This window comes from Neodiprion virginianus, chromosome 2, assembly GCF_021901495.1.
Source record: "Neodiprion virginianus isolate iyNeoVirg1 chromosome 2, iyNeoVirg1.1, whole genome shotgun sequence".
In the NCBI taxonomy this organism is placed as follows: Eukaryota; Metazoa; Arthropoda; class Insecta; order Hymenoptera; family Diprionidae; genus Neodiprion; species Neodiprion virginianus.
Window position 1 is genome coordinate 37,474,053 of NC_060878.1, and position 19,721 is coordinate 37,493,773.

General features: G+C 39.2%; 4 protein-coding genes across 5 annotated transcripts; all 4 read left to right on the plus strand.

Annotated features, from left to right (window-relative positions):
* The first annotated feature begins 556 nt into the window (after positions 1–556).
* On the plus strand, positions 557–5,626 carry LOC124297819 (uncharacterized). The gene is made up of 7 exons (XM_046749138.1): positions 557–834; positions 1,027–1,108; positions 1,213–1,609; positions 3,187–3,299; positions 3,390–3,487; positions 4,684–4,939; positions 5,163–5,626. The coding sequence occupies exons 1-7, from the start codon at positions 729–731 to the stop codon at positions 5,560–5,562; spliced, it is 1,452 nt and encodes a 483-aa protein (XP_046605094.1). The 5' UTR covers positions 557–728; the 3' UTR covers positions 5,563–5,626.
* A 468-nt stretch (positions 5,627–6,094) lies between these two features.
* LOC124297820 (uncharacterized) lies at positions 6,095–18,835 on the plus strand. The gene is made up of 9 exons (XM_046749139.1): positions 6,095–6,272; positions 6,562–6,634; positions 6,722–7,149; positions 8,192–8,411; positions 9,243–9,429; positions 17,246–17,393; positions 18,052–18,206; positions 18,310–18,570; positions 18,718–18,835. Exons 1-8 carry the CDS (start codon positions 6,164–6,166, stop codon positions 18,385–18,387), a joined length of 1,398 nt encoding a protein of 465 aa, XP_046605095.1. The 5' UTR covers positions 6,095–6,163; the 3' UTR covers positions 18,388–18,570; positions 18,718–18,835.
* On the plus strand, positions 10,226–11,560 carry LOC124297417 (hemolymph lipopolysaccharide-binding protein-like). Of its 2 annotated transcripts, none has more exons than XM_046748420.1 (3): positions 10,226–10,390; positions 10,494–10,754; positions 10,902–11,560. In XM_046748420.1, exons 2-3 carry the CDS (start codon positions 10,600–10,602, stop codon positions 11,335–11,337), a joined length of 591 nt encoding a protein of 196 aa, XP_046604376.1. In that variant the 5' UTR covers positions 10,226–10,390; positions 10,494–10,599; the 3' UTR covers positions 11,338–11,560. The 2 variants fall into 2 exon arrangements, with proteins under 2 accessions (XP_046604376.1, XP_046604374.1); XM_046748418.1 differs by having other exon boundaries at positions 10,538–10,754.
* On the plus strand, positions 18,470–19,108 carry LOC124297821 (hemolymph lipopolysaccharide-binding protein-like). Its single transcript, XM_046749140.1, has 2 exons — positions 18,470–18,570; positions 18,718–19,108. Exons 1-2 carry the CDS (start codon positions 18,470–18,472, stop codon positions 19,106–19,108), a joined length of 492 nt encoding a protein of 163 aa, XP_046605096.1.
* Positions 19,109–19,721: the final 613 nt, after the last annotated feature.

The window sequence follows — 19,721 nt, forward strand, 5'->3', positions numbered from 1 at the left end:
CAACCGGATTACGGCTGTGCAGCAGAAGTCTTACATCTGACGTGTGACATTTGCTATCAGCTATTTTACACAACTCAAAGGTTAGTACGACAATGAACGGAGGCATTTCAGGATAAAAACTGTACAAACAGCGGCGAAAACTTTGGGTTAAACCGAGGGTCAAAATGTCAATTGGATACTGTACACTCGGATAAATTCTGGGTATTCCCCGAATCAGCCATGCCTCGTACAAGGGTATGTTTGTGTATTCGGTGAAGAATCCGTTGCTTCTGTGTACGAGCATAATGGTCAGTGGTTGTTTACTATTTCGTATTTGTGCTAAAAAATTATAGCTAATAAAGTGTTACTAAACATGTATTTCGGGGTTAATGGTATGGTGAGAAAAATTAAATCTATTGTTAGACGTGTCTGATCTCGTCCATGAATTTTATAGTGGTCAGAAGCATTTACTCTGATTATAAGCGAATCAATATACTTATTAATTACATTCTCGATTGATAACGGCAGGGAAAGTATCTGCAACGGCAAGCGATTCGGGTCAAAGACAAATGGCAAAGACGTCAATGATAAAACACCTAATCGGGAGTTTCAGTGATCGTAATGAGTTACTGGTTGGAATAGTCTTGAAGCGTTGTTGAAGCTTTCGTTATTATAGCCTCCTCCGTTCAAACTGTCAGTGAATTAAAAGACTTTGAGATCAGTGATTGAACATCGACTGAGTATCATCCATGGCGGTCATCCTTTTTTTGATTCAAGTATTGCCTTGTATCACATTGATACTGGCGCAGCCGCAATGTCCTAACGTCAATATAAACTTTTTACGTTCACCATACGGTCAGTAATTCTGTAGAGTGATTGTATTTCATTTTCATGGTGCACAAGCTGGTTGATCAATACGCGTCACCTGATGTACGACTCGTGGCTTTTACGTGTAATACCTCGCCAACACGTGTCAATTTACTCTCGGAACGTTTATAAATCTAGAAAGTGGCCAATCGTTCAGCTTCTTCGTACTGTCATTTTCAGACGCAGCTTATAACGCGAATCTGCCCGCATCGCCGCCGTGTTTACTGCGAGGCCAATCAGTCACCAAAAGAGATGACTACACGTGAGCTTGCGTGCTTTTGAACGTTGATCAAATAATTAAGAAATTTTCACGAAAAAAGCCACCGTGTCTGAATAATCCTGATATTCTTTTTACGCTTCACACAGGTACACGTCGGGTATCGGTGGCTACAAAGTTCACACGCGAGCGGTTCTATGGAACGAAGCTCGAATCACTTGCGAAGAGGAAGGCGGGCATTTGGCTATATTTAACTCCGTAGCCGAAGCAAATGCGGTAACTCAGCTGTACAAGAAGTCGCCGGCAATCATTGGATCACCTCTACCACAGTTTGCTGGCATTGGGTTTCACGACCTTTATCGCGAAGGTCAATACGTTACAATTCACGGTCAGACGTTGGCGAAAGCTGGATTCACGCAATGGGCGCCTGGACAACCAGATAATAGACACGGCGGAAAGCCGGAAAATTGTGGATCCTTGGACAAAAATGGGGGACTTAACGATATTGGTTGCGATGTTCCAATTGGTTTTGTATGCGAGCTGCCAGCCTATTGACAACGATCTGAACCGAAAGTGACTGATCTTCATTCGCAAACAATGAAAGTCTATAGCTACTAATATATGAGAATTGGCTAGATTTCAGCCATGATTATACAATAATAGTTATTAAAGGAAGCTTGTTCCAAAAATGTACTTTGAATAAACACTTCATACTCACAAATCACATGACTCTGAGTAACATTTTGATGCCATTGATTCATCGCGGTCTCAAATGATGAATGATGACAGTATTTTGTAAATCGAGTTAATCACACCGTATTACACTCAAGCCATTTCAAGTCAAAGGTTAGCGATGAACATGTTTAGTCGAGACGATTATACGTGAGTTTTCACTGTCAATAGTTCTGCTGAGGACTATGCGAATACATATTCATATTCGCTTGGATTTTCATGTTTTTTTTTTTCTTTACCATTGTACTAGTTGGTTGTTCGATAATTTACCAGTATCAATATTTGAATTAAAAATCTGTACTTTTGCGTCAAAGTTTCTCACGCTATATACTCCGGTACATAAACAGTAGGTAACACTTATCTATACTTCCCAAAACATGTATAAATATAAGTAAATGGCTTATGTAATTGTATTACAAATGAATAATAAATACAAGTGTGGGGCATCCTCTGTTAAAGCGATAATTCGACGAAGTTAACTAATTTCCACCTGATCATTCTTTTACTAACGTACGTACCGTGTTCTTCATCAAGAGATTTCCAGTGACTCGTTAATTTTTGTGGAATCAAAACTGAGACCAGTTTTCTTTGTATCAAAAATTTTACATGTCCATGAGCAATATATCGTTTGTTTCTCCTGTCACTTGCATCGCTAGTTATTGGCACATAAAATTTTATTGGAACGGAAACTCGTTCCAGCTTTGATCGCAAAACAATTTTGTGCCATTAGGAACCTATTAACCAACATTACTGTACGTGCAACAAAAAAAGTGAAAATCGAACAGTAATTTCCCTTGTACCCTCATTCCCGATTTACGAGTGAAACATGTGTAAATAGAATTCAATACGACGTTATACGTGAGATTCAATATTTGCGATGTGCTTATCTACGTATTTCATTATTATTGAGTACGTAAGCAGGCCGGTAATTTCCTGGATGTCGTAAGGTTGGTGACCTCTGACAGCGTTAGAGCAGACGCGGGTTTTTCGGTTTGACGTCGGTGTTTTCGCACCTGCGTCAATTGGTCAATATTAATTGAGCTGTTAAAATAAAATTAAAATCACAATTTGAAAATTGAAAATTTCATGAACAAATGAATCGTTGGGCGACTTAGTCGAACAAGAATTCGTGACGATTTTTCAAGAGGAGCGAGACGAGATTCGAGAACACGCGAAAGATCGTCTCCAGCGGATCCAGGAAAAAAATAGACGAGGATACAATCGAAAGCGCAAGAAAGCGCGAGCATATCGCGAGGGAGATATCGTCGCGATAAAAAGAACGCAGCAAGGACCAGGGTTAAAGTTTGCGGCGAAATATCTCGGACCATACGAGATATCGAAGGTGTTGCGCAACGAATGTTATCTCGTGCAGAGAGTAGGTGCGCACGAAGGCAATCGCGGCTTATCACATTAAGCCTTCGTCAAAGTACGACGATAACGACGAAGAAGATGTTCCAGAGAATCTACATTCGGGGGTGAATAAGTGTGAGCAGGACGGCCGGGTGTAGGAACGCAAAATAAAAAAAAAAAAAAAATTAGCATGTGCTTGCGAACGGTGTGGGTGGGTGAGTCGCATGTGTGTGAGTGCTCGCAGCGACTATATATGCGTCTCGAGCGTTAGAGGGGCCAGTGTGGGCCAGTTAGTCGTTCGGCGATCGTACGGCGAGCGTGTGTCTTATGTGGAGAACCGACGTAGGTTATATTCTTTTGGGAGATGTAAATTTGAAAAATTGGTGATTTCGAAATATTAACGACGGAGCCAGGAATCGAACCTGGTATCTAGAGATGCTTGACCGAAGCCTCACTCCGCTAGACCACCTAGCTTAATTTTTCGAAATCACCAATTTTTCAAATTACATCTCCCAACATGTAAACATTCATCTACATACATTCTTACATCGGGTGCTCAAGAGACGAAAACTTTCTGTCATATTCGTTTCTTGGTTTATGTTATTTTGCGTACATAATAGATTCATTCAGTTCACGTAGTTTGATCTGTCTCACATATATACATAGGGCATTCCATGTCAAATTTACTCCCTTTGTCACTCACCATTTTTGATTCGTTCCGCAATTTTTATACGATTCTACCATCTAAAAAAGGCACTTTTGAATTTTTTCAATTTTTTTTCGCTAACCGTTTTTTTTTTAAATATTATTCAAATCCATTTCGAAATCGGTCGTTTTTAAAAATCTGAAAAGATTCTGAATAATCAAGTTTCTCATTCCGATCATACCGACACCTGGCCGATGACGGGCCGATTTTTTCTTCTGTTTTTCTAGCACTTCAAAAATTTTCAACAAACAAAGCGCCGTCTTGAAAAGTTATGAAAAATCTTTGAAAAAATTTTGAATTGAAAGGCTCGATTTTTTAGAATTTTTAAAGATTTTTCGTAACGTTGCAACATAGAGTTTCGTTTGTTGAAAATGTTTGAAGTACTAAAAAAAAAATAGAAGAAAAAATCGGCCCATCATCGGCCAGGTGTCGGTATGATCGGAATGAGAAACTTCATTTTTCAGAATTTTTTCAGATTTTTAAAAAAGACTGATTTCGAAATGGATTTGAATAATATTTAAAAAAAATACTGTTGACGAAAAAAATTTGAAAAACTTCGAGAGTGCCTTTTTTAGATGGTAGAATCGTATAAAAAATCGCGGAACGAATCAAAAATGGTGAGTGACAAAGGGGGTAAATTTGACATGGAATGCCCCATGTATAACATATATTGAAAATCCCACGTTTATTTACCTAAAAATCGCGGTTACTATTGAACTGATTTTTTCACTCATTATCTGACATTGTATACATATATTATTCCAACCTAACATCACAAGTATGTAATATTCGCATGACTGCCGCCACCGCGAATAATTGGATTTCTACTCAGTTGAATCCAGGATCATCATGTCTCCGGTATTATCGCTGATCGTTTACGGACAAGTGTATTTCCTCGGCTTCGGAACAAATATTCGACCGACCGTTATTGGATCTGATAATTCAACAGCAATACCAGCCATCGACCAGACCTTGGATAAGACACAGCCGTTCCAGGGGAACCAAAATTCAGTATTGGTCCCAGAAATAAATCGCCGATGCGGAGAGATGGGATTATCAGAGAAGAATGTAAAACGCCCCGATTACACGTTAGTAACTTATCGACATTTTCGTATTGTTTATTGATTGGCTCGATTAATTTCCGTCGCTCTAAAAAGAAACGCATTCGACATCATGTATACATACGTTTCCAATTACGACCAAAAGCACACCGCCATTGTTCTGATACAGCAGAATGAATTGAGCAGCCGCCCATAAGTTTTGGAGCAAATTAGATTCCTCTGATTACAAATTTTTTCACTGTTACCACAGTTACACGCCAGGTATCGGTGGGCACAAGTTTCACACGAAAGCAGCCACTTGGAACGAGGCTAGAAAAGTGTGCGAAAGCGAAGGTGCACACCTCGCTATTGTGAACTCAGCCAGGGAAGCGGAAGTGATCGGTAATCTTTTCACGAAATCCGGTCCTCACTTTGGTTCGGAAGACTCGAACTACGCCCATATCGGATTTCATGACCTCTACGAAGAAGGCGAATTCGTTACCATCGACGGCAAATCCCTGGCAACGGTCGGTTTCTATGAGTGGGGGAACGGAGAACCCAACAATGCCAACAATGAAGATTGCGGATCAGTGTACAAAAACGGCCGGCTCAATGACATCCGTTGTACGCAATCTGCTGCCTTCGTTTGCGAATCGCCGGATGTTAATTAAAATTCATTTTTCATTGGAATTCGATGTGAATAAATATTTGATACATGCATAAATGTTTATTTGGCGAATGAGTCTCTATGTCCCTGATCCAAATGACAAATCAAATATCGATGCCTGTCGTCCAGAAATGATATATTGACGTTCTTTGGGTCTAAAATTGATGCAAGTATAAATCTCTGGTTTTGCTTACACCGAACGTTTAAACTGATAATAAGCCGGAAAAAATAACCCGCAGTCGCGATATATTTGTTTTGCGATGTGTTATACATTTACATTTGGTATGCCATTTGTCTGGTTATCTACTCCAGTTACAGCGCTATTCCTGTCGGCGAATGGTATTTAAGAAAATTATATGTACGAAGGTATGTGAATTTTTATCAACTTTATAACAACAAGATGTATTGACTCTGGGCGCTGGGGTGAAGACTGCTGCACGCAGGCAGTTGCGTTGCGGTTTCTTCCATTCTTACTACCGAAGTTAAATGAAAGATATGATCCCCACAATATCACTTGACACAAAATTATTCCAAAGCATAGAACCCAGCTAAGCAGACGTGTCAGTCTACCGCATCGAAGCGTCCGAGTGACCACTCAATAAAATATGGCAAGTATTGTTGTAATTGGAGCCATATTCCTCGCACTGGCGGCAACGGTGAAACAATTACAGGTGGATGCCACGACTAACGGAGCCCTATTGGTTGCCATACCTTGTGAGTAGTTTTGGTTGAACATTATGTGAGTTTCTGTCATTTGAACTTTGTAAAGTCTTCGCGAAAGCTTATTTTACAATTTTGAAGTTGGAAAAATGACTACTTTGTTATACCTATACGCAACAAGCAAAATCTATTTGCCAGATAAACGTTTATGGTCGGTTAAGGTGTATATACGTATAATCTGTACGTGATCAGATATTATACACAGTTCCTTAATACGGCGGTCGGGTTCAGATTTTGTCCACTGTAATTTCTTGGGGTGACTTATCGCTTTATTTGGTTTCAGTGCAGACTGCAAATGACACAGCCCCTTGTCTGGTACGCGGTCAATCATCATCCAAGAAACGGGACGACTACACGTAAGTCGAATAGGAAGGTTCACGATTATTCAATTTCAAGTTGGGCATAATTTCTGTTACAAACGTCGTCAAAATCATTATCGGCAGGTACGTACACGGTTTGGGTGGCTACAAGCTTCATACGCGAGCAACAACTTGGGTTGAGGCACGGCTAATCTGTCAAGAAGAAGGCGGTCACTTGGCCGTCATTAACAGCGTCGCTGAAGCAGATGCCGTCTCTCTGGTCTTTAAAAAAGCAGATCGGATTACGGGCTCAGGATTTCCGAACGATGCGTTCATTGGTTTTCACGACCTTTACCGGGAGGGTGAGTACGTAACTATTCACGGAGAGTCGTTGGAAAAGGCTGGATACGACCTCTGGGACACTAATCAACCCAACAATTTGAATAATAATCAAAATTGTGGAGGGATACACGATAATGGATGTCTCAATGACCTCCCGTGCAAAGGTCAACTATTTGGGTTTATATGCGAAGTTCCGGCGGCTCGAGATACAGTCCACAGCATTGCAGCATAATGTAAAATTCATCAAACGTTAAGACATCTATATCATATGATAATGGGCAGTCTTTCAATGTATGCTAAGAAAATGTCAGAAATTGAATCCGATAATGTAATCGGACTCACCTGTGTAAGACATGATGTAAAAAACGTACTTGTAATGTACAATTGATGATAAAGTTGCGATTATTGTGCGAGACATTCCAAATCAGTTAAAATATTCGCGAATACATATTTAGATAACGATTGTTAGCTTGTATAATCTCAAAATTTGAAGGCAGATAGTTGTAAAGAAAAAATAGTTAAATAAATGTGTGAGAAAAATTTAAGGATTCATCTACGCTTAAGGTTTAAGTGACCGGTGATTGTGGATTTAATTATATTTTGCATGGCTGTCATTTTTTTAGAATTCTACCACGTGGTGGAAAAAAAGGATTATACTAAATTATGCCAATGTGAAAGAATATAAAATGAAAAGTGTATAACTCCAATCACCAGCCAATTAGATGGACTGTACCCACACTAAACGACAATTTAATACAGTTGCAAATATAAAAATTATATATAAACCATCTTGCCACAAAAAGTCCATGAAAAATACAACAATGACCCCAATTCTTTATTCGAATTATTCTAACGAGCTCAAATCTTTGAAGGTTTTTTCGATCGTTCAAGCCAGGTATTAATTATGATCAGATGGATATTCGTGGTAAGTTTAACGATTAGTTTCATGAGTGAAAAAATTCTTGACTGTGTAGTTGAAGTTCTACGCAAAAATTACGGTTATATCCTTCTTTGTATCCGCAAATAACTTTCACGCTGTTTGCATGCGATAACGAGTATTGTAGGCTCAAGTCGACTGAGCTTTAATCACATCGGTGGTATTCAATACAGCTTCATCCGAGCTGATGTTTTTGTTGAAAAACCCACTGCAAGACAAGAACCATCAACATTAGGAAATTTAATTGCGAGGAGGTCAATCATATTTGTCGCCGAGGTGAACTTTATTGCAATGACGTATAGAGATTAACTGCGCGTTACAGTCAAGGGGATAAGGTTATTTAAAATGGTCTGATTACAAGTCTCATCATACCGTCTCTCGTTTCGGCTTCTGCAGTCGATCGCATACCTCAAGAAAGAACACAATGTCGTCCGCGCTACAGTTGTTAGTTTTTGGGCAAGCGTATTTCCTCACCCCAGCGTTTAACGCTGGAGCGGTAGCACCTAATTTCGCCTCGATACCAACCAACGATCTTACTAAGCGGGATGACTATACGTAAGAAAGTTCATCCCTTAAGGGAATTTATCAATGAAACTACGTTTTTTTTTTTTTTTATTGGCACGTACACATTCATATAAATAAGATCTCGCAAAACAAGATATTTTTTCGCTCATTGGGACTGATTGTAGTTAGTATTTTCTGAGGTATTAGTTCAAATAACGTAAAACATTGTTGTTCTTTAAAATCTACTATGCACCACAAAATTCTTTTTATCATAATCTGAAATGATTTTATACAGCTATCCTGGTAGCACGAGGAACAAAAGTTATTATCCAATTTGCAACCTCACGATTAACTATTAGAATATGTTGTTAATTTCCGAAGATCGATTAAAATAAAAGAGATACAATATAATTATTGAAGTACATTGAAGTTTAATACCAAAGTTTCTTCTGGAACAAAATTTTCCCGAATCATCAACTTTTTTCAATGTAAATATAGGTGAGCATTCTCAATTACATTAAATCATTCGAAGCAAAATCGTATAGCGTATTTTTTTCTCCACGCAATAACTTGCAGGAAGTTATGGAATTATTTCAAATTTTCCTGAGTAAAAGTTGACGCCGAGTAATGGCTTTTTTAAGAACGCCAATGTTTGACGTTATTCAAAGAAATATTTCGGAACGAAATGAACAACATAGTTTCAAAAGAACTGATCGTGAATATTTATTTTGTGAAGCTTTGTTTGCAGTTAAAGCTTCACGTGGATCAAAAATTTTGGAATATCAGTGGCATGTGGCCCTTGGAGAGTAAAAATTTTTCTCGACAACTTATTTATCTGTATCTGATGACTCACTCACCATGATTGATTCCTATTATCTGTAGCTACACGCCGGGAATCGGTGCTCATAAGGTTCACACTCAAGCGGCTTCTTGGTCGGACGCTTGGGCGAAATGTCGAGACGAGGGAGCCCATTTAGCCATCATCAATTCTCAGGCTGAATCGAAACTCGTTGTTGAACTTCTGGCAAAAGCGGGTGTTGTGAAAGGTATTGACCCGAACCATGCTCACATTGGTTTTCATGATTTGTACAAGAAAAACCAGTGGGTGACGATCGAAGGTCAATCCCTGCTTGAGGCAGGATTCAGCGAATGGCACCCGGGCGAACCTAACAACAAGGATGGAAATGAGCGTTGTGGATCGATCGACACAAGAGACGGTAAATTAAACGACCAAAATTGCGCCTCTAAGATTACCAACTTCGTTTGCGAGTTACGCCAAACTTCGCTACCTCGCACTATCGGATATTGATATTATTATCCACATTACGAATCTATATTACAAATGATGTACTATTGGTAATATTAAGTCACTGAAGGTTAGATCATGTGGTTACGTAATCGTTTTGTATACTATTATATGCATTTGAAAGTAACACCTAATTTGAGATTTTTCTACAATTTTCATATCTTGTAATACGCGTATTGACATGCAAAATGCTGAAATTTTCCTACCTATCAATGTAAATGTAAAATAATAAAATAAAAAAATTTCGCTGAAACGAAAAACTGTTTTCTATATTTCGTAGTAAGAATTGAGTATTTGAAAAATATTTTCAGGACATCCGACCCATGTTTGATTGTATCAACGATCCCAAATCGTTTCGGTTTCTCTGACCGTTCTGCTGTACAACGATATCTGTAACAACTTTCTTTGCATCCAAGAATAAATTCCACATTGTTTGCATATGATAACGGGGAATGCAGGGTCACGTTCATGTTGATAATAGCCACTTCTATCGTTACGTGTTTCTGTATACCACACAGTAACTAGGGATCAAAGTTTCCTTTTGCATTAGCATGATACAGTTCTTCTAGCTTTTTAGTCATTGCGGGTGAACCCAACGAGGACGGAACTGAGCGTTGTGGATCCAGGGACAGGACAACCGGTAAACTCAGCGACCAGAATTGCGTCAATCAATATTGCAGCTTCGTTTGCGAGAGAAGCCTGGATTAGGAGCATCATCGTATGCGTATGAAAATTTTTTATTGGCGTAAACTTCATTCCTTAATTTTTATGAAAAATAGTGGATTATAATTGGCTGAAGCGTATATGTTTCGGGTGCAAAAATAAAGTGTCACGTGGTCACGGGTCTAGGTGATGATCTCGTTATCCATAGTGATTTAGACCGCCAAGAACGTCTCTCTCGATAGCCCAAGGCTGCATTCGGTTACTGGAAACATGGCGTCCGCACTGACTTTCGTTGTACTCGGGACGGTTAATTTTTTCGGCACAATGCACAACAACCAATCGTCAGTAGTTCCCGGACTAAACCTGACTTCAACCAGCATCGTTGACCAGCTGATCACGCTTCGCGCTAGACGCAATAATTACATGTAAGTAAATTTTCCGTACCTGCAGAAATTGCTCGCGCTCCGGTGGACAACTTTGTGTTAGTTCGGTCGCTTTTTTGCACCAGATGCGGCCGTATGTTGAATCTTGGTATTAGAAATGGGTCGAATATTTTACAGTAATTATTGCAGATACACATCTGGCATCGGCGCTCACAAGCTGCACATCGAAGCAGCCTCTTGGAATTCGGCTCGGCGTAATTGTCAAGATGAAGGTGGTCACTTGGCAATCATTAACTCCGTGGAAGAGGCTCAAGTCATCAGTAAACTCGTCGATACAGCAAACATAAAAACGATTTGGATCGGTGCCCACGACTTGTTTAACGAGGGTGAATTCGTAACCATAGAAAATCAATCGATATATAAAGCAGGATACAGCATGTGGGAAAGAGGAGAGCCAAACAATGTGGGGAATAAGGAACATTGTGTAGCCATTAGAAAAAATGGCAAGCTTGACGATCGGGATTGCAAACAGGCCTTCAGCTACGTATGTGAGATACGTTACCCCCAGGTCTATGTAAAGAAAGGATCTGTTTATGCGGCAACTGCCCCAAATTCCGATTATTAAGTTTCATAACGATTACTAAATTTCGTAATATGCTAAACCAGAAAAATAGTACATAATTCAGCGTTACTCTTATTCGTTGATATCATACATAGAACATGGTATATATTGCTAGAAACTCAAGTGGAAATAAATCATCAATTTTGTAAAGCGATTCGAGTATAATGTACGAAAGAAGTCGTTGTAACGATGAAAAAAATTCGATAGCATTAATTTATTTAACGATTTCGAAATAAATACAGAAAAGTACAAACAAATGCTAATCCTTTTTTCAACTTGGATTACGCTTATCCGTTATCTGGAGCGTAGAGGATTGCCGCTAGCTGGTTAGAATATCGATCAAAATATTACCTCGGCGTGATAAAAAATTTCAATGGATACTTCGCACTTATGCGTGAAGAAAAATTGAACCTCGCGCATAACAGAATTAAAAATGCATTCTCAAACTAATCTCATGATCGAGCCGATCAGCCAACGATTCGCATAATCGCGACTGTGGGCGCTGTAAAAAAGATCAACTCTGGCGTAGAGGTGAACCAGCGGCGGTGCAAAAAAGGCGCGCCATCACTTGTTCTTGAATATTTTGAATAACTGCAAGTCGTTAGGTGAGCAGAAACGTGGAGAACCAGGAAAAATTGGCTGAGGAAAAAACTGAAACACGCTGCTTGCGAGGCTCATTGCTCGCCGGCCCAGTCACCAGAAGAGATGACTACACGTGAGCTTGCGTGCTTTCGAACGTTGATCAAATAATTAAGAAATTTTCACGAAAAAAGCCACCGTGTCTGAATAATCCTGATATTCTTTTTACGCTTCACACAGGTACACGTCGGGTATCGGTGGCTACAAAGTTCACACGCCAGCGGTTCTATGGAACGAAGCTCGAATCACTTGCGAAGAGGAAGGCGGGCACTTGGCTATCCTTAACTCCGCAGCCGAAGCAAATGCGGAAACTCAGCTGTACAAGAAGTCGCCGGCAATCATTGGATCACCTCTACCACAGTTTGCTGGCATTGGGTTTCACGACCTTTATCGCGAAGGTCAATACGTTACAATTCACGGTCAGACGTTGGCGAAAGCTGGATTCACGCAATGGGCTCCTGGACAACCAGATAATATATACGACGGAAAGCCGGAAAATTGTGGATCCTTGGACAAAAATGGGGGACTTAACGATATTGGTTGCGATGTTCCAATTGGTTTTGTATGCGAGCTGCCAGCGTATTGACAACGATCTGAACCGAAAGTGACTGATCTTCATTCGCAAACAATGAAAGTCTATAGCTACTAATATATGAGAATTGGCTAGATTTCAGCCATGATTATACAATAATAGTTATTAAAGGAAGCTTGTTCCAAAAATGTACTTTGAATAAACACTTCATACTCACAAATCACATGACTGAGTAACATTTTGATGCCATTGATTCATCGCGGTCTCAAATGATGAATGATGACAGTATTTTGTAAATCGAGTTAATCATACCGTATTACACTCAAGTCATTTCAAGTCAAAGTTTAGCGATGAACATGTTTAGTCGAGACGACTATACGTGAGTTTTCACTGTCAATAGTTCTGCTGAGGACTATGCGAATACATATTCATATTCGCTCGGATTTTCATGTTTTTTTTTCTTCACTATTGTACTAGTTGGTTGTTCGATAATTTACCAGTATCAATATTTGAATTAAAAATCTGTACTTTTGCGTCAAAGTTTCTCACGCTATATACTCCGGTACATAAACACTAGGTAACACTTATCAATACTTCCCAAAACATGTATAAATATAAGTAAATGGCTTATGTAATTGTATTACAAATGAATAATAAATACAAGTGTGGGGCATCCTCTGTTAAAGCGATAATTCGACGAAATTAACTAATTTCCACCTGATCATTCTTTTACTAACGTACGTACCGTGTTCTTCATCAAGAGATTCCCAGTGACTCGTTAATTTTTGTGGAATCAAAACTGAGACCAGTTTTCTTTGTATAAAAATTTTACATGTCCATGAGCAATATATCGTTTGTTTCTCCTGTCACTTGCATCGCTAGTTATTGGCACATAAAATTTTATTGGAACGGAAACTCGTTCCAGCTTTGATCGCAAAACAATTGTGTGCCATTAGGAACCTATTAATAAACATTACTGTACGTGCAACAAAGAAAGTGAAAATCGAACAGTAATTTCCCTTGTACCCTCATTCCCGATTTACGAGTGAAACATGTGTAAATTGAATTCACTACGACGTTATACGTGAGATTCAATATTTGCGATGTGCTTATCTACGTATTTCATTATTATTGAGAACGTAAGCAGGCCGGTAATTTCCTGGATGTCGTAAGGTTGGTGACCTCTGACATCACGGGTAATCCGAAATGCTCTGCAGTGAAATACGAGGAAAAAAATATGAAATAACATAATTTCACAAATATATCCTCATACTTTTACGATATGTATTTTTCTCGTTGTGCTTCTACATTGCGCAATGGCCTGGTTTCGGAATATGGCATGAAATTAAACATAGCGATCCGTTCCTGAAAACACCACGCTGGTGGATGTCTTTGTCCCAAAATGTAACAAGGATGTTTATCTATTATCTGACTGTGTGTATAAAAAAGGGGCTCCGTAGTAGGAGAAAAGGGGTTGCAGTTGTTATTTTTTTAAATCTGTAGCCCCTGTCTCTGTCTATGTCTTTAGCGTTGCAGCGTTAGAGCAGACGCGGGTCTTTCGGTTTGACGTCGGTGTTTTCGCACCTGCGTCAATTGGTCAATATTAATTGAGCTGTTAAAATAAAATTAAAATCACAATTTGAAAATTGAAAATTTCATGAACAAATGAATCGTTGGGCGAATTAGTCGAACAAGAATTCGTGACGATTTTTCAAGAGGCGCGAGACGAGATTCGAGAACACGCGAAAGATCGTCTCCAGCGGATCCAGGAAAAAAATAAACGAGGATACAATCGAAAGCGCAAGAAAGCGCGAGCATATCGCGAGGGAGATATCGTTGCGATAAAAAGAACGCAGCAAGGACCAGGGTTCAAGTTTGCGGCGAAATATCTCGGACCATACGAGATATCGAAGGTGTTGCGCAACGAATGTTATCTCGTGCAGAGAGTAGGTGCGCACGAAGGCCCGCGACAAATGTCAATCGCGGCTTATCACATTAAGCATTCGTCAAAGTACGACGATAACGACGAAGAAGATGTTCCTGAGAATCTACATTCGGGGGTGAATAAGTGTGAGCAGGACGGCCGGGTGTAGAAACGCAAAAAAAAAAAAGAAATTAGCATGTGCTTGCGAACGGTGTGGGTGGGTGAGTCGCATGTGTGTGAGTGCTCGCAGCGACTATATATGCGTCTCGAGCGTTAGAGGGGCCAGTGTGGGCCAGTTAGTCGTTCGGCGATCGTACGGCGAGCGTGTGTCTTATGTGGAGAAGCGACGTAGGTTATATTCTTTTGGGAGATGTAAATTTGAAAAATTGGTGATTTCGAAATAATAACGACGGAGCCAGGAATCGAACCTGGTATCTAGAGATGCTTGACCGAAGCCTCACTCCGCTAGACCACCTAGCCTAATTTTTCGAAATCACCAATTTTTCAAATTACATCTCCCAACATGTAAACATTCATCTACATACATTCTTACATCGGGTGCTCAAGAGACGAAAACTTTCCGTCATATTCGTTTCTTGGTTTATGTTATTTTGCGTACATAATAGATTCATTCAGTTCACGTAGTTTGATCTGTCTCACATATATATATAGGGCATTCCATGTCAAATTTACCCCCTTTGTCACTCACCATTTTTGATTCGTTCCGCGATTTTTTATACGATTCTACCATCTAAAAAAGGGACTTTTGAATTTTTTCCAATTTTTTTCGCTGGCCGTTTTTTTTTTTTAATATTATTCAAATCCATTTCGAAATCGGTCGTTTTTAAAAATCTGAAAAGATTCTGAATAATCAAGTTTCTCATTCCGATCATACCGACACCTGGCCGATGACGGGCCGATTTTTTCTTCTGTTTTTCTAGCACTTCAAAAATTTTCAACAAACAAAGCGCCGTCTTGAAAAGTTATGAAAAATCTTTGAAAAAATTTTGAATTGAAAGGCTCGATTTTTTAGAATTTTTAAAGATTTTTCGTAACGTTGCAACATAGAGTTTCGTTTGTTGAAAATGTTTGAAGTACTAAAAAAAAAATAGAAGAAAAAATCGGCCCATCATCGGCCAGGTGTCGGTATGATCGGAATGAGAAACTTCATTTTTCAGAATTTTTTCAGATTTTTAAAAAAGACTGATTTCGAAATGGATTTGAATAATATTTAAAAAAAATACTGTTGACGAAAAAAATTTGAAAAACTTCGAGAGTGCCTTTTTTAGATGGTAGAATCGTATAAAAAATCGCGGAACGAATCAAAAATGGTGAGTGACAAAGGGGGTAAATTTGACATGGAATGCCCCATGTATAACATATATTGAAAATCCCACGTTTATTTACCTAAAAATCGCGGTTACTATTGAACTGATTTTTTCACTCATTATCTGACATTGTATACATATATTATTCCAACCTAACATCACAAGTATGTAATATTCGCATGACTGCCGCCACCGCGAATAATTGGATTTCTACTCAGTTGAATCCAGGATCATCATGTCTCCGGTATTATCGCTGATCGTTTACGGACAAGTGTATTTCCTCGGCTTCGGAACAAATATTCGACCGACCGTTATTGGATCTGATAATTCAACAGCAATACCAGCCATCGACCAGACCTTGGATAAGACACAGCCGTTCCAGGGGAACCAAAATTCAGTATTGGTCCCAGAAATAAATCGCCGATGCGGAGAGATGGGATTATCAGAGAAGAATGTAAAACGCCCCGATTACACGTTAGTAACTTATCGACATTTTCGTATTGTTTATTGATTGGCTCGATTAATTTCCGTCGCTCTAAAAAGAAACGCATTCGACATCATGTATACATGATATTTTTTCGCTCATTGGGACTGATTGTAGTCAGTATTTTCTGAGGTATTAGTTCAAATAACGTAAAACATTGTTGTTCTTTAAAATCTACTATGCACCACAAAATTCTTTTTATCATAATCTGAAATGATTTTATACAGCTATCCTGGTAGCACGAGGAACAAAAGTTATTATCCAATTTGCAACCTCACGATTAACTATTAGAATATGTCATTAATTTCCGAAGATCGATTAAAATAAAAGAGATACAATATAATTATTGAAGAACATTGAAGTTTAATACCAAAGTTTCTTCTGGAACAAAATTTTCCCGAATCATCAACTTTTTTCAATGTAAATATAGGTGAGCATTCTCAATTACATTAAATCATTCGAAGCAAAATCGTATAGCGTATTTTTTTCTCCACGCAATAACTTGCAGGAAGTTACGGAACTATTTCAAATTTTCCTGAGTAAAAGTTGACGCCGAGTAATGGCTTTTTTAAGAACGCCAATGTTCGACGTTATTCAAAGAAATATTTCCGAACGAAATGAACAACATAGTTTCAAAAGAACTGATCGTGAATATTTATTTTGTGAAGCTTTGTTTGCAGTTAAAGCTTCACGTCGATCAAAAATTTTGGAATATCAGTGGCATGTGGCCCTTGGAGAGTAAAAATTTTTCCCGACAACTTATTTATCTGTATCTGATGACTCACTCACCATGATTGATTCCTATTATCTGTAGCTACACGCCGGGAATTGGTGCTCATAAGGTTCACACTCAAGTGGCTTCTTGGTCGGACGCTTGGGCGAAATGTCGAGACGAGGGAGCCCATTTAGCCATCATCAACTCTCAGGCTGAATCGAAACTCGTTGTTGAACTTCTGGCAAAAGCGGGTTCTGTGATAGGTAGCAATGACCCTGCCCAAGCTCACATTGGTTTTCATGATTTGTACAAGAAAAACCAGTGGGTGACGATCGAAGGTCAATCCCTGCTTGAGGCAGGATTCAGCGAATGGCAACATGGCGAACCTAACAACGACAGGGGAAATGAGCGTTGTGGATCGATCTACATAAGAGACGGTAAATTAAACGACCAAAATTGCGACGCTGCGATTACCAGCTTCATTTGCGAGTTGTGCTAAGCTTCGCTACCTCGCACTATCGGATATTGATATTATTATCCACATTACGAATCTATATCAGAAATGATGTACTATCGGCAATATTAATTCACTGAAGGTTAGATCATGTGGTTACGTAATCGTTTTGTATACTATTATATGCATTTGAAAGTAACACCTAATTTGAGATTTTTCTACAATTTTGATATCTTGTAATACGCGTATTAACATGCAAAATGCTGAAATTTTCGTACCTATCAATGTAAATGTAAAATAATAAAATAAAAAAACTTCGCTGAAACGAAAAACTGTTTTCTATATTTCGTAGTAAGAATTGAGTATTTGAAAAATATTTTCAGGACATCCGACCCATGTTTGATTGTATCAACGATCCCAAATCGTTTCGGTTTCTCTGACCCTTCTGCTGTACAACGATATCTGTAACAACTTTCTTTGCATCCAAGAATAAATTCCACATTGTTTGCATATGATAACGGGGAATGCAGGGTCACGTTCATGTTGATAATAGCCACTTCTATCGTTACGTGTTTCTGTATACCACACAGTAACTAGGGATCAAAGTTTCCTTTTGCATTAGCATGATACAGTTCGTCTAGCTTTTCAGTCATTGCGGGTGAACCCAACGAGGACGGAACTGAGCGTTGTGGATCCAGGGACAAGACAACCGGTAAACTCGGCGACCAGAATTGCGTCAATCAATATTGCAGCTTCGTTTGCGAGAGAAGCCTGGATTAGGAGCATCATCGTATGCGTATGAAAATTTTTTCTTGGCGTCAACTTCATTCCTTAATTTTTATGAAAAGTAGTGGATTATAATTGGCTAAACCGTATATGTTTCGGGTGCAAAAATAAAGTGTCACGTGGTCACGGGTCAAGGTGATGATCTCGTTATCCATAGTGATTTAGACCGCCAAGAACGTCTCTCTCGATAGCCCAAGGCTGCATTCGGTTACTGGAAACATGGCGTCCGCACTGACTTTCGTTGTACTCGGGACGGTTAATTTTTTCGGCACAATGCACAACAACCAATCGTCAGTAGTTCCCGGACTAAACCTGACTTCAACCAGCATCGTTGACCAGCTGATCTCGCTTCGCGCTAGACGCAATAATTACATGTAAGTAAATTTTCCGTACCTGCAGAAATTGCTCGCGCTCCGGTGGACAACTTTGTGTTAGTTCGGTCGCTTTTCTGCACCAGATGCGGCCGTATGTTGAATCTTGGTATTAGAAATGGGTCGAATATTTTACAGTAATTATTGCAGATACACATCTGGCATCGGCGCTCACAAGCTGCACATCGAAGCAGCCTCTTGGAATTCGGCTCGGCATAATTGTCAAGATGAAGGTGGTCACTTGGCAATCATTAACTCCATGGAAGAGGCTCAAGTCATCCGTAAACTCGTCGATACAGCAGACATAGAAACGATTTGGATCGGTGCCCACGACTTGTTTAACGAGGATGAATTCGTAACCATAGAAGATGAATCGATATATAAAGCAGGATACAGCATGTGGGAAAGAGGAGAGCCAAACAATGCGGGGAGTAACGAACATTGTTTAGCCGTTAAAAAAGATGGCAAGTTTGACGATCGGGATTGCAAACAGGCCTTCAGCTACGTATGTGAGATACGTTACCCCCAGGTCTATGTATAGAAAGGATCTGTTCATGCGGCAACTGCCCCAAATTCCGATTATTAAGTTTCATAACGATTATTAAATTTCGTAATATGCTAAGCCAGAAAAGTAGTACATAATTCAGCGTTACTCTTATTCGTTGATATTATATATAGAACAATGGTATATATTGCTAGAAACTCAAGTGGAAATAAATGGTCAATTTTGTAAAGCGATTCGAGTATAATGTACGAAAGAAGTCGTTGTAACGATGAATAAAATTCGATAGCATTAATTTATTTAACGATTTCGAAATAAATACAGAAAAGTACAAACAAATGCTAATCCTTTTTTCAACTTGGATTACGCTTATCCGTTATCTGGAGCGTAGAGGATTGCCGCTAGCTGGTTAGAATATCGATCAAAATATTACCTCGGCGTGATAAAAAATTTTAATGGATACCTCGCACTTATGCGTGAAGAAAAATTGAACCTCGCGCATAACAGAATTAAAAATGCATTCTCAAACTAATCTCATGATCGAGCCGATCAGCCAACGATTCGCATAATCGCGACTGTGGGCGCTGTAAAAAAGATCAACTCTGGCGTAGAGGTGAACCAGCAGCGGTGCAAAAAAGGCGCGCCATCACTT